Genomic DNA, 22658 nt, shown 5'->3' with positions numbered 1-22658 from the left:
ACAATGACTAAATGAAAATAGTATATGTTATGTGGCTTCACTTGGAAATTTTTCCCAAAATCTTATTAATTTCAAACAAGGAGAAGGCAAAATATAGTGAGATTTTATAATAAAATCTCATGTTTGATAAAAACATGATAACCCATGTTTTTGGTCACAGAATCTCTCTATATATGAATATTTACATTAAAATAGAAACAATATCTAGAAGTATATAGACTGAACTGTCAAAAAGATTCACTTCTAGAGCATGAGATGGAGTTTAAGGGAGACTTTAATGTTTACCTATCCTTCGTTTATAAAATAGTAATCAATAATCATGAGTCATTAAGAAATTAGAAAAAAAAAGAAATTAGAAAAGAATACATGTATGCATATAAGATAATATGATATTTAGGAAATTTCCCTATGAATGATTTTCTGTCTTTTTTAAAAATCTCTTAATATACTTTTTAATTTTGTTATTCCTTCTTTACAGAAATCATTGCCTCATTGTCCTTAAGTGTTTTTTTTGTTGTTGTTTTGGGTTGTTTTTTGTTTGTTTTTTTGGTAATTATCAAACTGAAAGGGAGAAAAGTAGGAAGAAAGACAGGAAGTTAGGAAAGAAAAAAGACTGAAAGGAATTTTCAATCTCCATAGTAACACCAGTGTTTTAAGACAAACTACTGCACAATTTCACAGTCTTAAAACTGTAAATCCTGTGCAACACGAGAAAATTGAGAATGAGGAGCTGAAAATGAGCCAAATGCAGTGAAAGGGCACGAGTTTGGTTTTCAAAAGAACTGGAGTTCCAATCTCCGGAATCGTTTTCACAACTTTGCTGTGGAGGTGAGAATGGCTTCTTCACGGCAAGGTTTGAGACAATTGAAAGAAAACGTTCTTGCTAGTAACTCACAGCTTGTCAGGTTTTAACCAAGGTGTTGCCCCTTTTCTCCTCTTGGAACAAGACTGGAGCACTTGTCTTAGCCACTGGGGATCTGGGATGGAGTGTCCTCAAGCCATGTTTCTAGTACACACCTCTGTCCACGGAAGAAACCTGTCTCTCAGATGGGATACAGAGTACCTTCACTTTCTAAATGGCCCTGGGAAGGGACAAATAGTTTCTCCCCTTAAGTTAAAACTTTGGAAGGAATATAATTAGTTTTCTTTTCTCTGAGGTCCTTCTCAGGATACCGTTCTAGTATTAACAGTCTCCCCACTCTTTCCACTTCTCCACCTGCAGTTTACACTTCATAAGTACCTTCTATAGCCCCTGTGAATATCTTCATATTTAATTTAATTGTGTACTTGTTCTTGCACACAATGAATTTTACTGTATGTCATATGGATCTGTCATCACTCTCTTGGTGAGGGGAGAGATCGGGCAATAACCATTCATTCATCTTATATACATGGGCACAGCTTGGAAGCTCAAAGAATGAACTATTAGGGACTTCCCTGGTGGTCCAGTGGTAAAGGATCCGCCTTACAATGTAGGGGACGTGTGTTCGATCCCTGGTCGGGGAACTGGGATCCCACATGCCACAGGGCAGCTAGGTCTGCACACCACAACTACTGAGCTCGTGCACCTCAACTAGAGCCCGCATGCCGTAAACTACAGAGCCCATGCGCTCTGGAGCCTGTGCGGCACAACTGCAGAGCCCACACGCCCTGGAGCCTGCGTGCCACAACTAGAGAGAAGCCTGCACGCTACAACTAAAGAGAAACCCATGCACCACAGTAAAAAGCCCGCACGCCCCAACGAAAGATCCTGCATGCCTCAACGAAGATCCCGCATGCCGCAACTAAGACACAACACAGCCAAAAATAAATTAATTAAATAAATAAATCTTTTTTAATAAAGAGTGAACAATTAATTGCTTAATGTGGTAGTACAAGTCTTCTCAGCCTTGGGGAAACACCTTCTCTTCATTGCTCAAAGTTAGAAAAACTGAAAGGCGGTAACAAGTGCTAAACTGGAGAGATCTGAGCTCTCCCCCCACACATGGGCAATGACTCATGGAAAGGTCAGGAAATGAATCCAATGACTGACAACTCACAGCTTTTCAGATATGATTTTGCATGAGTTGGAGACAGCAGAGCAGATCACCTGCATTAAGGCTATTGATTTGTAAAACATTTAATCTGTGTATTTAGGAAAGTGTGTGCTAACAGTGTACCAAAAGGTAAACTTTATTTTCCCTGTAGATGCTGGTCAGAGTGTGAGCACTGTTGTCCCCAAATGCACCATTCCACCTCAGAAATGCCCACACTCAAACAACAAATCAAAGAAATTATTTTGCTTTGGTAAATTTATTGCTTCCTTGTGATTCTTTCTTGTGATTGCTTTCTTGTGATATGAGTTTTATGTATGTGTCTATAGATTTGTGTCTTGGTATATCAGTCATAATCCATAAACTTTCCAAGAGCAAGGAGGATGTTTCTCATTTTCTATTTTTCTATTTCTCTGATGCATTTCCTATGTTTTTTAAACTTAACAAAACAACAAAGAAGTGCAGACTTATGAGTAGAGCTCCTTTTATGGAGGTTCTGAGACCCAGTTTCCAACATGGTGGATGGGGAGGGTCCCCACACCAACAAACCTTGGACAGCAGCAGTGTGTCTAAGAGTACAACTCAATTCTGACACTAACTACCCAGGGAAAGTATCAGATTCCACAGGTTAAGTGTTCAGTCCTATAAGATTTCCTCAACCCCCTAACCACTTCAGAAGCCAGTTGCAAACCCAAGCTGTTACCTGTGCTTCTGACCAATTGGCTACAGACTGGAGGTTCCATCAATCCCCTCCTTGGACTTCAGATTCCAGCCACAAGTCCAGGTTGTTACCTGTGCTTCTGAGCAACTGGCTATAAATCAGAAGTTCCCATGATCCCCTCCTCAGGTTAATTTGTTAGAGTGACTCATAGAACACGGAAAAACATTTTACTTACTAGACCACCAGTATATTTTAAAAGGATATAACTCAGGAACAGCCAGATGAAAGAGGTGCATAGGGCAAGCATCTTGGAAGGGCATTCTCCTTGTATCTCTATGTGTTCACTGACCCGGAAGCTCTCCCAACCCTGTCCTTTTGGGGTTTTATGGAGGCTTCATTCATAGATATGATTGATTGATTACATCATTGTCTATTGGCTATTGATTCAACCTCTATCCCCTCTCTCCTCCCCAGAGGTCTAGAGGTGAGACTGAAAATTCCAGCCCTCTAATCACATGGTTGTCCATTGGCAACAGTCCCCATCCTTAGGTGCTTTCCAAACTCACCTCGTTAATATAACAAGAGACATCTTTATCACTCTCAACACTTAGGAAATTCCAAGGGTTTGGGAGCTGTGAGCCAGGAACTGTGGATGAAGACCAACATATGTGAGAAATATATGTTTGGTCATCTGAATGACCAAACATATATTTCTTACAAGTCACAATATCACAGCTCCTAAATCCAGAAATCTACTCACCGTTTTTACTTGTATGCCACCAGGTATCATTAAAAATCAGAAGCCAAAATGTGTGGATCTAATGGGAGGATTTCCACGGGATTGTGTGATCTCTTCTTCCCTCCTGTGTGCACACAGGTGGTCCAGCCAGGTGCAATTCCAGATGTGGGAGGAAATGAAGGCATTTCTCCTGGTCTTGACCCATTCCTCTATAAATGAGAGGGGCCGTGATATTTGTGCAGAGGAGCATATGGCAATGACAGTAAAATGCAGCTCTCCTGAGGAAAGCCTGAGAAGGGACCCTGATGGTGGTTTGGGTTTCTCAACAGCCCCAAGCTCTGGTGAAACTTCTAAACCCACAGGGGTCATTAGTACATACACTGAGGTGTGCTGTACGTATACATCACAACAAATTCTATAATCTCCCCTAGGGTCCAGACAGAAAATGAGACCCATGAAAATTTGTCCCTTGATATGGAAAGAATTTATTACTTCATGTAAGTAAAATCAGGGACTCAATCGATTTTTGTTCTATAAACATAAATACTGATGGATTATTTGCTTCCTTACTCTTTTCCCAAGAATTATTATGTAACTAAAAAACAACTGAGGTATAATCAGTCCCATCCCACTTGGAAAGAATCACTTTTTTTCCCCTTAGACCTACTGAAAATGGGGCAGAAGTATTCAGACATTGTTTTATTAAGACTTTTATGTATTAAAAAGAAAGAACCCATTGTCCTAGATAGTTGAAAAATTGTTTAGGTGCATTGATCAATTCAAAGTTTATTACTAATTTAAGAAAATGACAGGGAGAACAATTTTGCTTTATTTAGTTAGTTAGTTAGGATTTATACTTTAGTTTCAAAACCTAACTAGAGGGAAATTGAGCAAGTATCATGAACTCCTAATTTATTAGACTGTGTATATATGACTGTGTTTTTAATGCTCTTACAGAGGCATGCCAAGGCTGAAACAGAAAACGAATAATAATAGATAAATGAATACAAATTGAGTCCCTGAAATCAGCCATGCAATATCAGAGAAAAACATGCTAGCTTGAATCAATTGGCTAAGAGATTTATCAAAATAATTATCGGGTTCTTTGGAATACACACAGTTACAGAGTCAAGGAGTAAAGGAGTAAAAATTTACCATATAGGTAAATGTTTAGAACTTGTAGATTTGTGGAATATGTTTTTTATACAGACATATATACATATATGTGTTTATATGCCAACCGCCTCCATCCTTCCCTGTTATAATAAAAGAGTAAATCCACAGAAGACCCCAGAAGCACACAGAAAACATGCATGGAGGGGTCGGTTCTCGGAGAGCAGACAGATTTAATAAATCCCAGTGTTCCCAATTTCTCTGCCCTTTTGGGGCAATAAGTGTCAAATCACCACTGTAAATTAGCTCAGTTCCTTCTGCCTGCTGATGAAGCTATTTTACTTCCGGTTCCCAGCCAGCCCCACATATCACCCTCCTCCTAGTCCCCTTCCTTCAGGGCCTTTCCATCATGCTAGGATAGCTAGTTTAGTTAGTTGATTCACTTGACAAATCAGTCACATGATTGGGTGGTGGGGAAAATGATCAAATTAGTTATTTGAATAAATCAGCCAGTCTTTTGGTAAACTATAAACATAGCTCTGGAGAGTTACAGCTTCAGAAAAACTAATGTTTGAGAACAACTTTTTAATCATTCTTTATGATTTTAGTCGTTCTTTTTTTTTTTTTTTTTTTTAGTCGTTCTTTATAATGATTTGTGCTAGAAAAAAGTCCAGCTGTAACAGAGGGATGCCTGGAAGAAGGGGAGCGATGCTGGGGAGAGCAGACCAAAGACATCCTGTAGGGAGAAGAGGTAGCTGTACCTTGCAGTTAAGATGAAGAGGGGTTCATAAAGCATGAAAGAGTCAATTTCTATAAAATTTTTATTCCATGTAATTTTATATAACGTTCCCCACATTCTTAGTGAGTATAAGAATTTGCATATGGAGTGCACACAAGGCAATGCATGAGTCAAAGGTGTCGTATTGTCATAGGGAATCAAAGCTACAGGAGGCTCAGTGGAACCATTCCTGGGCACAGCAATTCATCATGTCATGAGAATCATTACCTCTATTCAAATTTCCTCTATTCAAATTTAGCCTTCTATTCAAATTTCCTCTACACTTAAGCATTGCTTTTACTCATTTAGAACTTGACATTAAGCTTTATGTCAGTGGTAGTCTAGTTATAAATTAATAATAATACCACTATATTACATTTCACAAAATATTTTCAGACCCAGAATTCTGTCCACAAAAAGTTAATCATTTATTTATTCAACAAGTATGCATTGAGTGATAACCACATACAAACCAGTACTTGAGGTGCTTGAGATATGTCAGATATATCATTATCAATAGACAATGATCCTCCCTCAGGATGCTTACATTCTATCCAGAAAAGGCAAAAGCAAAAATAAATAAATAAAAATAAACCCAATAAATAGGATAACAATAAAATATATTAGAAGCTGATAAGTACTATATTGAAGAAAAGAGCCTCCATTGGGCCCAGTGAAGGGGAGTGGGAGGGTAAGCTCTGGGTGGGTTCTGGGGTAGGTCAGGTTGTATAGTTCTGAGAAGCTGGATTTGAGCAGCCTTAAAGAAAGAAAGGGAATGAATTAAAGAAGCATCTGGGAAAAGGAAACTGCAGGTAGAAGGCACAGCTGGGAGAAAGGCCCAATAGTAGGAAGTGCCTGGTGGTGTAAACCCAGCCAGGAGGCCAGAATAGATGGAGAATAATAAAAGGGGAAGTAAGGGGAGGGAGTCAGAATCAGAGTAGGAACTTGTGCTCAGATCTTCTAGGGTCTGAGGCTTTGTTGTAAAGATTTTGGCTATAACTATAAGTTGGATGGAAGGTAGCTGCAATGGTACTACAATCTTGGGTGCTAAAAGGATCAGTCTGGCTGCCGCATTGAGAAAGGACACAGAAGTGGCCGAGGTAAAGCCAGGATTATTGTTAGGAAACTAATGTAACAACCCAGAGGGAGAGGCTGGATGTTAAGACGATGGTTTTAGCAGCAGAGTGGTTAGGTTAGCTCTGGCTGAACTCTAGATATATGCTGAAGGTAGAGCCAACAGGGCTTACTGATGGACTAGATATGAGAAAGTAAAATCAAGAAAGGAGTTAGCCAGATTGTTGGCCTGAGTAACTGAAAAAATGGAGTCTTTATCCACTGGAAAAGATTCTGTGTATTGTGTATGAGTGAGTGTGTGTGTGTGAGTGTATATGTGTGTGTGTGTGTGTGTGTGTGTGTATGGAATTGGGAAGGGAAGGAGTAGGGACAATAATAGGAGATGCACAAAGCTTTGTGAAACTTGGAATGCAAGGGATGAAGAAAGATTTAAGTTGGTTTAGTAACTAACATACCTCATGATAAGATGCACATTGGGATAATAGGATTAAAGGGTGACAGTGGAGACTAGGATGTTAGCTTTCTTGGTAGGGAGGAGCCATTCGTGGGATTCCCTTTTCACCCCTTGAAGAGGGTAGCAGGCCTGAGGCCATGAGGCTTCCTTGTCCTGGTGAATGGGAGCCCCTGGGGTGACATGATCTTAGACCAGTGACCCTGTCCCTCTTGATCCCTATGGGGAAGGGGCTCTACTGCTCTGAGTGTATGTTCTCTGTCATGACTCCTCTCATAATTGCTGGCCCTATAGTGACATGGACACTCAAGTGTTACAATAAGTTGCCATGCCTCATTTAAGCCCTGATCATGGGGAAGCATGAACTGAGACCCACTGCATGAGCCAGTTTCTACTTAGTTCATGAACAGAAAAGGCCTAGAGAATTCATGGTATATAAAATATCAACAAGAGGGATGTAAGGGTACATTATTATTACCTCTGTTTCCAAAAGAGACAAAGAGGGGAATTGTTTGTTCATGATCAAACATACATGTATCAAATATGAATATACAGAAATCTTTGTTTAATACAAGGCCCCTTCAATAAAATATGTAGAGCCATCTGGAAATACAGTTTGATAAAATTTTGCTATTTCTAAAATTATTATACTCCATAATGTTCCTCCAAATGTAAAAAGTCTGAAAAGAAATATACTAATATAGAAAGAAAACTATATTAGTAATGTTATTGCAAAATATGTGAAAGATTTTAGTCAAAGAAATCTCTATAGATAAGAAAAGCTCCTTAAAAGTCAAGGTAGAGTTAAAGTAGAGGATTAAAGTCTTGGTGGATTATTATCAGGATTAGGTTATCTAAATTTTCTATTAATTAATAATTATTTAGCATTTTAGCATTTGGTTAGCAATTATTTATTAGACATAGATATAGAGAAAGATGGTAGCAGAGTTAGCTTTCAATAATTTTTAAGAATTTTGTTGGAAATGTACAGAACATACTTTTAAAATAAGTCAAATATTATTATCATTTCATCATTCTGGTCATTTTTACATTGTATTTAAGTAGTAAAGTTGAATTTAAACCAATCATATAAATCACAACCTTACTTATTTCCCCAAACATTGGGAGGTCAATATCATTGTTCCATGTACAGGAAACATACTAAGTAGCTGAGACTGAGAGAGGTTGCTTGTTTGAAGTCTTACAACTAGGTAATGACTAGGTCAAAGAACTAGTTGAATCAGAATTCTGAGAAATTTCTACTCTAAAAAATGTATCGATGCTGTACACCTGAAACTAACACAATACTGTAAATCAACTATGCTTCAATTAAAAAAAATGTATCCAAAGATAAAGGAGAAAGTTGTAAGGGATAAGGCATGAGGCTCAGTGATATTAGAATCAGAGGAATGAATTTCATCATTCTCAAAAATTGACCCCTGAGTGAAGAGGATTTAAAGGGTAATTGAATAGTCATAGGAATCATGAATATATAAAGGGATGGTTCTGAATATATTAATAGATTAATATATTAATAGAAGGAAATGGAAGGTTAAACAATAAGAGGTATAAAGCAAGAAAAGAAGAAAGAAGCAATAAAGAGCAAAAGTGAGAGAGACAGAGACAGAAAGATGCAGAGGCAGAGAGACAGAGAAAGAGGAGAAAATAAGAGAAGGAAAATAAGGAGGAGGAAAAAGAATTACGGAGCTGATGCTAGAACAATATTGGACTGTTCTGAACCAATTTAAGAATTGCCATTTCTAATTCTTAATATATGGAAGATTGGAATGAAGAGATATTAAAAGGAATGAGACATTAAAATAAATGTATAGATATCTTTGTTTAATATGAGGTCCATTCATTTGAGGAAAACACATCAAGAAAGTATGTAGAGCCATTTGGGAAAAGAGTGGTAAGCCTGCTCCATTTCTAAAATTACTATTCTATACAATCCTTGTCCAAACACAAATATTTTTATATTTTCTCTTTTGCCCCTATGGGAAAATGTCCATAGTGACAAGGAATGAAGTGCTGACCTAAATGGGGACATCTGTTGAGCCTTCACATATGTATACCCTCCATTCTACTCCAGGAAACTTTACTAGGCTTGGGGTGTATCTTAGCAACAGAATTTTAGGAAGGATCGTCTCTAATGTTAGAAGCAGGGTGAAAATGACCCCTGGATGCCCAATTTTCTAACTCCACTTCTGTCGTAGGTGGTAAGATAAGAGGAGTCGTGTCACAAATGAAAAAATAAGGTCGAAGAAAACCAGAGAAAAGGTGATTGAACGTGTAAATATGAGACCCATGTGTGAGGTTGTAAAAGGAGATTTCACCTGCTTCATAGTCCAAGAAAATCCCAATGCAGCGGGGCCGTTCCAGGTGGAGGAGAGGAACTGATGGAGAGGCAAGGACCATGTACTCACTCCCTTTCAGTAGCCACATGGCCCAGACCCCGTTCTCAGGAGATGGTGTGGTTTCCCCCTTTCTTGACACTGTGTCTTGACAGACACCTAATCCCCATTCTGCTCTTTCTCCCACCATGACTTCCCAGTAATGCCTCCCTGATGAGAAGTTCTGCAAACCCAGGATACAAGGCCATGTGTCAAATCGCTCAGGGTTGTTGGGGACATCCCTCCATAGTTCTCCATCCTGCACACTGCGCAGGTCAGCAGTCAAGAGGAGGCTGGGATGTGCTGTGGCGGGATCCAGTTTTATGTCAACTGCAGAAAGAATTTTGTGGAACATGTAAAAGAACAGAAAAGACTGGTGAAAACCTAGGAAGCCATGATATTGAGAACTGTCACGCCATTCCTCACTCTCCCTCTAATAACTCCTGGAGATAACAAAATATGTATTTCACCTTGCAGGTCGATGAGTATATGCTTCATTGCTTTTGAGTGTATTCCACTGCTATGTCTGCATAATCCAGGACTCATTACTGCCCCAGTTCAAACATCACCATTGATGATAAGACAAACCATGTGCATGACCATTTAGATTCCTTTTATCTCTATCCAGAGTACTTTGGAAGATCTTTGGTGCTCTCTGGAAGATCTGCATTTAAAATAAAATTTACAGCTCCCTTGGGATTTTTTTTCTCCTCAAAGCCTACAGGAAAAATTCATTGGTATAAAATCCACCACTTTCAAAGCTATGTTACTATGATAGGAAGAATTCCAAGATGAGCCTCATGACCTTCAGACCCTGGTGGTACTCTCATGATTCTGTTATATTATGTGACAAGAGGGAGATTATCTGAGTGGGTCTAATAAAATCACCTTTTAAAATCAGAGAGGTTTCTTTGGCTATCAGGCTGCCACCAGAAGTGAAAATCAGAGAGATTTGGATTTGATGTGTCATTGCTGCCTTTGAAGATGGAGTGGGCCACAGCTGAGGAGAAGGGTGAGTGACCCCCAACTGATAACCAGCAAGGAGATAGAAATCTCAGTCCCACAACTGCAAGGAACTGCTTTACATCAACAAACTGAATAAGCTTGCAAGTGGACTCTTCCCTGGATCCTTTAGAGAAGCCCAGCCTGGTCAACACCTTGATTTCTGATCTTATGAAATCTTAAGCAGAGATGCCAGCTGATCCCATGTGGTTATCCGATCTGAAGAACTGTGAAATAACTGGATGTGGTTTTGGGTAGCTAAGTTTGTGGTACTTTGCTATGCAGCAATAGAAAACTACTACTGATACTGTGAAGTCCCAGTGAGATTGATATGAAATTTTATTTGTACATATAATCAATAGATACATCTACAAATGAAATGACCTCAGTGAAGAAGGGAGGATGTAAAATATTCAGTGTCTTTTTTTTTGGTAAACATTCAAAATTAGTAAATTTCATTAATCATATTTTAATTTTTAATATACTAATAACAAATACTAAGATGCTGACTGCTATTCTTATTTGTCTCTAAACCACTTCTAACTATCTTTTATTGATACTCCAACCTGAATGGGTCATATAAGTAGTACCTCATCTATACTATCCCATGGAACCCCACCCTCAAGGGTGCCACTATCATCCTCATATTGTAGATGAGGAGACTCAGAGTCCAAGAGATCATGTGATTTTCCCAAATTATATGATTTTCCTGTCATAAATAATGGGAATTGAAAAGGGGGTCTCCGTGGAATTGTGTTAGGCCTATTTAACAGATGTCATGTCATCATGCATCATTCCCACTCCAGCACACTTATTTGCTCCATTTATAAGAAAATAAATCTGTGAAATAGTTGTTAATACATCTATCTCCAGTTCCTCTCCCTACCTCTTCTTTCTTAAACTCAGTTGCTCACCAAGACAGAATAATATCTTAAGCAAACTACTCCTTCTTCCCAGTGCCCCATGCATTGATAAATGATCAGTCCTTAAAGTTCACCTTAAATGACTTTTCTGTAGCACTCAACACTGTTGAGAATCCTTTTGTCCTGGGAAACTTCACGTCTCTTTCCCAAAGACACCAGTCATCATGCTTTCCCTCCCTCTCCACTGGCCTCCCCTTCTTGGTTTCCTTCGCTGTTTTCTCCTCTTCTCCTCCATCACTGCTATTCGAGAAGCCAATGGTCTCAGGATTGGGACCTCTTGCCTCTTTCTCAGATCACTTCTGATGTGTTCTGGGGCTGGCAGGCACATTGCATTCATTAAATTCCATTCATATGCTTACTAATTCCAAATATATATATATATCTAGCCTAGACTTTTCTCCTGGAACTCCATATTTGTAAATTCATCTGTGTACCTGACATCAACATTTGGATATTTAACATTCATCACAGCATTGATGTGTCTAAAACCCATTTCCCTTTTTCTGCCTCACCTGCAGCTTTACCTGTCAATGTAAACAGCAATTTCATTACCCAATTCTGGAGATTTAAACCTTGGAATCATTCACGACTTTTCTCCTTCTCTGACACCTCATATCTAATCCAACAGCAGATCTTGCCAGCTTTGCCTTCAAAACACCAAGATTCTGTCCATTTCTCTGCACCTCCAGTACTACTACCCTTGTCCAATGGACAATCGTCTCTGATTGGATTATTACAACGGATCCTAACTGGCTTTCCCACATCAAGACTTTCCCCTCTGTAATTTATTCTCAATAAAGCACACAGAGTGATCGCCACAAAACATTAATCCAATCATCTTATTCCTCCATTTACAGCTTTTAACTGATGTTCTATTTCACTTGGAGGTAAAGCATTGCTCACAGTGGCCTGCCTGTTGGGTCCTGTGCTACTTGGACTTCTCTTGGCCTCCCCAGCTCTCCCCTCACTCACTCCACCACAGCCTCACAGAACTCCTCATAGCTCCTGGAATGCATCTTCCATATTTCCATCTCAGGCCTTGGCACTCATTTCTGATGCCTGGAATGCTTTCCTCAATGATCAAATTCCAAATTAGATGCCCTAACCCCAGAACTTCCAGCCACCCTTAATTTATTCTTTTTTTCAATATTCTGTATCATCTTCTAACATTCTGTGTATTTTGCATAATTTAAGCAAATATATGCAACATGAAGCTGTAGATTTGTAAGTTGACGTTACTGTTCAATTTTATATTCGAATGTTTAGAAGAGTTGCTGTCATAAAGTACACAATATATGTGGAATTGATTAGTTAATTCAGTAAAAATAAGTGGGAATATGGAGACACTGATTATGAGAGTGTAGTAACTTGCAACATTTCATGCAGTTAGTACATATTACTTTGCCCATCAGAACATTGATTAAATCATTGAACAGGACTGATAAGATGGGTTTTCTCATCATGGGACAAAGTGGTTTCCCTGTAAGTAATAAAGCCACTATTTAGCCACTGTCTGTTTTCATTACTTGGTATAAATTGAATATAGAAAAGAAATTAAAAGTATTGAACGGTTACTGTTTTAAAAAACAACATAATAGGACCAAACAAACTAATTATAATACCACAGAGCCTACAGAGAGTACTTAAACATAACTGACTGAATATTTTTGGCTTTATTAACTATCTAATTTAAGAAATTCATCAAATTGCCAGATAATAAAATAATCCAAACCTTATATTATTTGATACACTGCAATGCTTTCATATATTGATGATTTTCTGTTTTCAAATGTTTCATTTTGTCCTCCAAACAATACAATTTTTTAGCATTTTATAAACAAGGAAACGGAGATTGATTAGAACTAATGTTACTTATATCACAGCTAATATCACTTTCAAGCCCACCATTCTAACCAAATGTAGCTTATGTGGGTGTCAGTGACTCTGATATTCTTTCAGACTATTCAGAAGTATCTCAACATTCTTTTTTTTTTATTCTGAGCACGGTGCTCTCTCCCTTCCTCCCTTGTAGTTTGGCATAAACGTGTGACTCACTTCTATCAATAAAATCTTCAGGAAAGCCCTGTGTGCCACTTCGGAGTAGTGCATGATTCATCATAATCTTGCCCTTTTCCATGGCTACCAGTAACAGGAAGGAGGTGGGACTCTGTCTGCACGGGGCCCCAGAGTGAGATTATGTGAAATTAAAGCCTCCACAATCTAGTAATTAACCTAAAACATGATCTCGAAATAAAACCTTTCTGATTTTAGCCACTAAACTTTGGGTTCTGTTTGTTACTATAGCCTGACTGGTACAGTGACAAATTGCAATAAGAGCCAAATTCCAGGTGTCATAGTTCCTCGAGCTCTAAAATGCAGCCTACCTTGGAACTTTCTCAACATTTCCCTCATCCCAGGGATGCGACACATTGTCTTCAGCTCCATGGGGATGGTCTCCAGATCCAGCCGTGTGACACTCTTACTTCTGAGAAGAGCGCAGAACCCACAGTTCTCAGTAGGGTTATCCACCATCCTCCCCAGCCTCTCCCAACCCATTCTTTGATTCAGAAAGTAAACATACCGGCTCAAGGCTCCTCCCGCACCCTGAAAATGAAAGAGAAACAAGTAGGTGTGAGTTAGACCTCTGAACTGCTTTTGACAGACTGGGGACACACCATGAACATCTCTTTAGGAATTATTGGAAATCATTAACTATTAAGGTAAATCTATAAGAAACATGACTCTCTCTTAATAAAAGCTAAAAACAGGCTTTTGTTGAGTTTTCTCATGAATTTAAAATAATATAATCAGTTTGCCTCTATTAAAATAAAATCAGACCACACAAAGTTTAGGTTAATTCCTATAATATCTATTGGTTTAACTATTTTCTGAATTGATAATTCTGACATTTCAATATTTTAGTAAAGAGTTACATTCTGTGAATGCAATTAGGGTAAAAACAGATTCTAAGTATCTTCAGAATTTATTTGAGTAACAGTGAAAGGTTAGACATAAAATGTTGCTCTCAATGTCCTTTTAAGAAAACCCTAAATTCCTCATTCTTTGAACCAACATACCATGTCTAAATTACCTAAGTGGATAAAAATAGAAGTCATTAATATCTAGCAACATTTTACCTCAAAGTAGATTACTAAATAAATCACCTGCATTGCATTTCCCCTCTCCCTCTAAAAAATAGCCACCTGTCAGATTAATTTTGACAGGGCATAAAAACAAGGGAAATGATTAGCTTTACTTTTCATCAGAATGACAGGCCTTGTTTTTGGCCATTGCTGGTGAAATACAGCTTACTGGTACTGAGAAAGAAAGGGAAAAGAGGGTATAAAAATGAAACTAAATTATTTGAGAATATATTCCCCCTAAGATTTATAAGACATTTTAACATTTCTTCAGTGCTAATAAACGATAACTTTATATACATTGTGTTTTGAGATATGGTAAGATGAGACAATGAATATTATTGAAAATGCCAGAGTTCTTGTGTTTATTTACTATCTGAAATTTAGAAAATGTATCCCTTTCTGACAGTTTGCTCACTAGGAAGTGGGCATAGCAATACTAATAAAAATAATAATAACAATACAAATAACAACAACACAAGTTTTACTGATATATAGATATATTGAAGACAAAATGGGACAAATTAAATAAAAAGTGTTTTGTAAATGCATTCATTTAATGACCCCCCCCACTCCGTAACCAGTGCTATTTATCACAGTACTTGTATGAGGATAGGAATTACTTAGTTCAGAAATCCCTAAATGAGGCACTGGGGATGAGATACAATGAAGCGTGCCCAGAAAATTTCTATTGCAGTGAGTTCTATCATGATAGCATGCATCCAGCAACAACGATGACTTTCTCAGTTCACCTGGGATTCAATGCCTTCAAGGAGGATTAAAAGGAAATATTTCCTTTTCCCTGTTATTTGTCTCTTTGCTCTATAATCTCAAATATAGCGTGGGCAAGCTGCATGGAGCCCAGGCAATCTCTCCCTACCACACCTGGAATAGTCATGCAATATGGGCTAGAAAATTAGCATTTGTCTTAGAAATTAACGTGCGAATTTCAAGGTGGACAATTTAAAATATTACTCATACTTTTGGCTATTGACATTTAAATGGGTTAACAAGACTTTTGGGGATTGGCCATCACTGAAATACAGCAATATCATCACTGACCGATTTTGAGGTTACAGATTGTCCTTTTTCTGTTTAATCATATGTAAATCATTAAATTGATTTTAGTTTTAAAAATATTTAAGTTTTGTCTTTAGTATGAACTATTTTATATGATTCTCTAGGGTCCCTTCAGATTCTGATGCTAGGATTCAGAATTAAGATGTTTTCCAAGTAAATTCTAGGGTGCCCTTTCCCTAAAGATCATAAATGCTTAAGCTGTTTGTCTGTGAAAGCTGCTATTTGTCCCCTTGTTCTCAAGTCTACCCATCCCTCCCCTCCCAGGCACCCAGCCCCACCTCCAGCAGACCCAGGGCTGGGCGCTGGCACCTCTCCTCCAGCTCCTCTGCCAGATCCTTCAAGGCCCTGCTCTGCTGAACCAGCCGGTTCTTGCTCTCCCGCAGTCTCTGCAGGGTGGCTCGCTCCTCCTCCTCCAGTCTTCTAAGCTGCAGTTGCTCCTCCAGGGCTAGTAAGCCTCGATACTTTTCAAACTCCAACCTGAAGCGCTGCCTCTGCATTTCCACTTTCTCCTGGAGTGACACAGTGCATCGAATGATCAGCAGATGGGGCAGAGCATTTGGCCTCCACCTTCACGGATGGGATGACGAAGCTGGAGACGGCAATGTCTGGAGTGATCTCATCTTCATAACTCTATGAACGGACCCACTGCATTCTAACAACATGCAGAAGCCAGAGACTACTCATGAGAAGTGGCCTGCTAGAGTTTTCAAACTTAGAGTTTGAGAAATACTGTTGGATTTGGGATCCCATTTCCATGGACTTGAGGACAAGGCACTTCCATATTCAAGTTTCAGTACCGTATATAAAATGGGGGAAAAGAAGGGTCTGGGAATTAGAATTCCCAAACTGTTGAGCACAGTGACTAACATAGAGTAGTTGCTCAATAGAAGTGAAAATTTACTCTTAGTCACTGGAATGAGAACTGTGTGGAAATAACTGAATTATGAAGAGAGATTAGAGAGACCTGGATTTGTAAATGTGAATAAGAAAATGTTTATAGAGATTAGAAAATCTTCCTCAATAATGTGGTAATCATGAAACTGTAAGGCTAACATTCTCTGCAGAGCCAAGAAAGAAATAAGTTATTCTCAGGTCACTTATTGCAAAGGTTCAGGGAATTCATCTTGATTTCTACCCAAATCTCACCTCTATAATTTTTTAATAGACCTAAGGAACACATTTCGATACAGCATTAATATATCTAAATTTTATTCTCTGGAGACTGGTGTGTGGAAAAGTAGCTTTAAACTAAGAATAAGAGGCAAATTGCCCTCCCATAGTCTCTCCACATTTTGAATTCTCTGGTCCGTTATTAAACATTATACCATTTTGGTTCAATTTAAGAACACAAGCTAGTGCCTTTAAAAGAATTCTAATAACGATTTTCCTCAAATTTTGTAAGATTCAACTCTTTCCTCCAATTTCCCATTTCTACCTCCTTCTGCCACTTTCTAAACAACTAGATTCATATAATTCTGACCTCTTTAAAGTCAACCAACTGTGAATTCCATATTCTGATCTGAAAGGTACAACTCATTGAATTTCTCCCCCATTCTCCATGTTGGAGGCTGTGCTATTGAGGAGTGGTGCTAATAACTCAGTCATTGAAAAACAGTGGAATTATATTTGGGTCATAAGAGATAACATGGTCCAGAGGGTTTTAGTTGCAATTCACTCTTCTCTCATATCATCCTTCTGAGTACTACAATTATATCTACAGATACAGAAAGGCTAAGGGTTTTCACAGAATTTAGAGTTTATTTAAGCCCATGCTTTTTGCTTTTGGCTCACACAGATACATTTTCAAAGGTAAAAATCATGCTAGTTTATTTGGCCTAGGACAGGGATCTTAGAATCATCTCTACTTTAGAATAATCAGCGGAGGGTTCAAAAAATGAAGGAGCCCATATCTCAGATATGGAATTTCTGATTTTGTAAATTTGTGGTCAGGTCAGGATTAAAAACAATTGACTTGGATTGTTAGCATAAAAAGAATAAAAATTATCAATAGACATCACTATCAATGAACTTTACATATAATATACATAGCTATGGGAAAAGATAAGACTTATCACAGAAGAAAAATATAGCAAAAATAATCCTTATGAAAATATTGTCAGAAAACAGAGCACAAGACAAAATTTTTGAGAAAAGAAGAAAGAATTATAAAAATAAAAGGGTTCCTTGGAGAAGGACAGAGAAGAGAAATATTCTATAAAATAGATTCTATATCTATTATAATACATATTATATAAATAAAAACACCTATGTAATTTCCATATACAGCTTCTCAATATTGACCCTATTGACATTAGACCAGGTGATTCTTTGCTGTGATTTTTTTAGGGGAAAGGTGACTGTCCTGTGCATTAGGGTGTCTAGCAGCATTTCTGGCCTCTACACATGAGTTGCTAGTAGAGCACCCACCCTCTCCCAGTTGTGACAACCAAAAACATCTACACATATTACAAAATATCTCTTGGAAGGCAGCACTGCGCCAGGTTCAGAATCACTCTGTGTATGTTTGTGTGTGTGCATGTATAAATAGGTAAGAGAAAAAAAGAGCTTATGAGGGGCTTCCCAGGTGGTGCAGTGGTTAAGAATCCACCTGCCAATGCAGAAGACATGGGTTTGAGCCCTGGTCCAGGAAGATTTCACATGCCATGGAGCAACTAAGCCCATGCGCCACAACTACTGAGCCTGTGCTCTAGAGCCCGCAAGCCACAACTACTGAGCCCGTGTGCCACGACTACTGAGGCCTGCATGCCTAGAGCCCATGCTCCGCAACGAGAAGCCACTGCAATGAGAAGCCTGCACACCGCAATAAAGAGTAGCCCCCACTTGCCACAACTAGAGCTGTGCCCATGCACAGCAACGAAGACCCAACACAGCCATAAATAAATAAATAAATAAATAAAAAGAGAGCTGATGAGGTATAATAAAGATAAAAAATACTTATGGATGACTGAAAAAGACTGAAAATTCAGACTGTCTTTCTATATGTAAGATGATGACTATTAACCTGTATTTCATATATATAAGTGATGTGAAATATTTACTATTTCATTCATCTAACAAATATATATTTTTTAAACTAGTACTGACAGTACAAAACTCTGTTCTAGGTGATGCTGTGAGTTAAGATGAGTAAAATCAAGTGAGTGAGTAAGATCAAAATCAGTAAAGTTTATTTACAATTTGGATTGGGGTCATATTAACAGAGATAAAAAGAACACAACTGTACAATATAATTTGAGGGGATGAGGTGATCCAGGGTGAAACTGAGATTTTTTTTCTTGAGTACCTATGTAGATGGAACAAAAGTGCTGGAGTGCTGGTGGAAGAATGATTTAGTGACCCAAATCTGGATCCTTCAAATAGGCTAGCCTCCTGAACCCCAATATTCTCTCACCTTCCAAATGACAGTTTTCCTTCCCACACTGGCCTCCTGAGTCAAGGCTTCCTCCATCTCTTTCCTCACATGTTCCTGGGCCATCTGGAGCTTTACCTGTTTGGGAAGATATGCGGCAGCCGTTACAGATACCCTCATTCAGTACTTAATATTGACTGGGTATGGGGGGAAATACAAAGATCAGCTAAAACAGGCCCCAGAAAACATATAAAAATGTTCGACCTCGTTAATAACTGTTAAACATAAATATGTTTTTAAATGTTGATGCCAGATGGAATCAAAGATGTATCTAAAAGTGTGTTCATTGTATTTTAAATAGTAAAACTGTAATTAACCAAAGTGTTAAAAATACGGGAGTGAGAAAATTTTATTTTCACAGGATGGAATTAAAATAAGGCGTTGCAGAATATTTAATGACAAGAAATACAAGTATAAAGAAAATTAAAATAAGTATACTTCATGCAACTTTGCACCAAGTTTGAAAAATAAAAATGCTTATGATGAATATATAAAAACTAGGCAGAGACCAATGAAAATATATTCAATAAACAAAATCTCATATACTAATTCTTGGTTGAAAAGTGATGCTATTCCTTATATCTATATATTTCAACTGCTTACAGTTATTTATTACTTTATAATCAGAAGTGTATTTATTATATTTGGCAGAAGAAAACTTGTAAGTTAATATTTACTAAATGAAAAAGAAATACAGAATGTCATAAATCTTACAAGGGGTAGAAAAATAATTTAATGAAAAGTAAATCTCTTTCAACCCTAGGACCCCTGCTAGAGGTAAACACATGTATTTTATTTACAAAGAACACACACAAAGATAGACACATACACACATTTTAAAACTCTTCTCAAAGTCATTCAATAAGTCTCAGAAAAAACAAAACAAAAACAAAAACTAGCAAACAAAAAATGAAATTCTTCCCAAAGTCACTGAACAAGTCCTACACATCAAGGTTGTTCTTTTTTAAAGATAATATTCTAAGGTAGAGCACATAAAATAGCAGTAGAATCCATGGAGGCATTTAAAAAGATGAAGAAACTAGCAATTTTTTTAGTGTTTGGAAGGAATAGAATACTTCAACACTTGTGGACAAAAGAAATTGTAAGCAAAAGCAAGGAGGTGAAAACCTGTGGCATGTTTGGGGACAACAGTGATTAGGCTAGTTTTGCTGGATCGAATGATTGGTTTAGACAAGAGTTATAGTAAGAAAACTTAGGGCCTTAGAATGTCTTGATTGATAGGCTAAGGAGTTTAGAAGATATTTATTTGGTATTTAGTTGAAGAGCTACTGAAATAGAGAAAACTTCCTTAGAAATATGACATTATCCATGCAATATATAGTACCTTATGGATTAAAAGAAAAAAAGGCAGGAATATATTTCAAAAGTCTAGCTAGAAAGTAGCTAGCAACTGAATTTTGCAGAAGACAACCAAAATCAAGAAGAAACACTAAGAAAGATTATTTCTTGGTAGGTCCAGAGGGAAGTTGAGGGAAAAAAAAATCACAAACCTTGATTTAGAACAATCAAAGTTAAAATAATTAGTAATAATTATTATTACTAATTATCTTGTTATTATAAATTATAGTACATAATATAAATATACAAAATATTATAAATTATAAATTATTAATAATAATTTGTTAATTAAATTATTATTTTAGAAAGTTGATATTTGCACTTTATTTCATCGTGATAGTACTTCAGGTAAAGGTCGATAGATTAAAGATGACTTTAACCTCCTTTGTGCTAGCAGCCGTTCCAGATATTGAGAATTTAAACGTGTTCAGGATATGTCTAAAAACTTTTGATGAGCACCAGCAGGGAGAATCTTCTTCATAGGGTTTCACAGATGCCACTTTTGTGGGCCAGGTACTCCAATGTGAGTCACCTTTTCATTGAGGATGCTCACATCATAAGTCCACAAATACGTGTTGACTAGAGAAGGGCCGGTGTGCTTAGCTACTGGATTTCTACATCAGAGTAACATGCATTGGCAGGCTTTAAAGGTGATCAGAGCCCTGTGCCTATCCAGAAACTATTCTTAGCAAATGTTCAAACGTGAAGGTTGCTTTATGCACCCCAATGTTCATTGCAGCACTTTTACAATAGCCAAGACATGGAAACAACCTAAATGTCCATTGACAGATGGACGGATAAAGAAGATGTGGTACATATATACAATGGGATATTACTCAACCATAAAAAAGAATGAAACAATGCCATTTACAGCAACATGGATGGACCTAGAGATTATCATACTAAGTGAAATAAGTCAGACAGAGAAAGACAAATATCATATGATATCACTTATATGTGGAATCTAAAAAAATGATACAAATGAACGTATTTACAAAACAGAAATAGGCTCGCAGACTTCAAAAACAAATTTATGGTTACCAAAGTGGAAAAGGGCAGGGGACGGATAAATTAGGAGTTTGGGATTAACATATACACACTACTACATATAAAATAGATAATCAACAAGGACCTACTGCATAGCACAGGGAACTCTACTCAATATTCTGTTATAACCTATATTGGAAAAGAATCCGAAAAAGAAGGGAGATATGTATATATATAATTGAATCACTTTGCTGTACACCTGAAACTAACACAACATTGTAAATCAACCATACTCCAAAATAAAATAAAATTTTTTTAAAAATGAAGGTTGTTTTGGTGACAATATTAATTAACATAGAGATAAACACTATGCAAAAGCAAGACATTATACAAATGATAGTTATTCGGAAGTGTTTCCAGTAACTATGTGCACCTGTAACTAAGAGCCCATTGGACAACACAGCCCTCTACACCAGAGCTCTAGCTGTGGAACCCAGATTATCAACATCAGGAAAATTAAGACCAGCATGAAATTAAATGTCCAGGGAGAATTTCATGGGAGAGGAGGGCAACCTAAAATAGTAGTATGTCTGAGCTCCTGAACAGGGGTCCCTAAAGGGGGGGTGTGCACGGAGCAAAGGCATGGAGACCTCAAGGTGAATGTGAGCCAGGAGGGTGGTTGGTGCGGAGGGCACAGGTCATTCAGATCAGGTGGTAGCATTTGGCTCTGTCCCTAGCAAGGCACTCTTCACACCTCTGACAGTCGGCTCCTCTGTTACAGATCAGCATTTCCAGACCCAGGAATCGTGGCCCTCCACGTGCCATGGTAACATCTCTCACCTGGTAGCACCTGGCGGCCTCCTGCAGCGGTGTTGTGCGGTGGCTCCTGTGCTCTGGGGTGGTGTCACAGACCCAGCACAGAGCCTCCTGGTCCTCCTCACAGAAGCGGCTCAGCTCCTCGCCGTGCCTCACACACAGGCGCGCCCCCGAGGGCCCCGCGCTGAGCCCCAGCTGCCGCACGCTGTCCACCAGGCTGGCCAGCTGCCTGTTGGGGCGGAAGCTCTCCAGCCTGAAGGGACCCCGGCACTGCGGACAGGCATAGAGGCCGCTCTGTGCACTGTCGGACTTCTCGCAGAACTCGGAGATGCATCTGAGGCAGAAGCTGTGGCCGCAGTCCACGCTGACCGGTTTCTGCAGGAAATCCAGGCACACTGGGCACCTAGCCTCCTCGCACAGCCGCTCCCCGGGCCCCCCCGAGGCCATGGCCGGCCGGGCCTCGCCCGGCCCTGCTGATAGCAGAGCCGCCTTCCCCAGCTGCCTGCGCTATCTCCCCTGGTGGTCTGGCACAGAAGGGAGGAACCCCACAGCATGAGAAACAGACCCAAGATGGGTTTTATCCGCTGGCCAGAGTCCAAATGAGCTACTCCCAGGGAAAAGTTGTAACTCAGGCACCCTCAACCACAAGGATAAAATTAACATTCTAGTTACCCTAGCC

General features: G+C 38.5%; 1 protein-coding gene across 2 annotated transcripts; it reads right to left on the bottom strand.

Annotated features, from left to right (window-relative positions):
• Positions 1–5711: 5711 nt before the first annotated feature.
• TRIM58 (tripartite motif containing 58) lies at positions 5712–22502 on the bottom strand. 2 transcript variants are annotated; one of them, XM_032628321.1, is made up of 6 exons: positions 22004–22502; positions 18800–18895; positions 15666–15896; positions 13749–13771; positions 13552–13652; positions 5712–9572 (listed from the first exon to the last, which is right to left on the bottom strand). In XM_032628321.1, exons 1-6 carry the CDS (start codon positions 22424–22426, stop codon positions 8983–8985), a joined length of 1464 nt encoding a protein of 487 aa, XP_032484212.1. In that variant the 5' UTR covers positions 22427–22502; the 3' UTR covers positions 5712–8982. The 2 variants fall into 2 exon arrangements, with proteins under 2 accessions (XP_032484212.1, XP_032484214.1); XM_032628323.1 differs by lacking the exon at positions 15666–15896.
• Between the last annotated feature and the right edge of the window lie 156 nt (positions 22503–22658).

This window comes from Phocoena sinus, chromosome 3 (assembly GCF_008692025.1).
Source record: "Phocoena sinus isolate mPhoSin1 chromosome 3, mPhoSin1.pri, whole genome shotgun sequence".
In the NCBI taxonomy this organism is placed as follows: domain Eukaryota; kingdom Metazoa; phylum Chordata; class Mammalia; order Artiodactyla; family Phocoenidae; genus Phocoena; species Phocoena sinus.
This window is presented reverse-complemented; position numbering and strand designations above follow the sequence as displayed.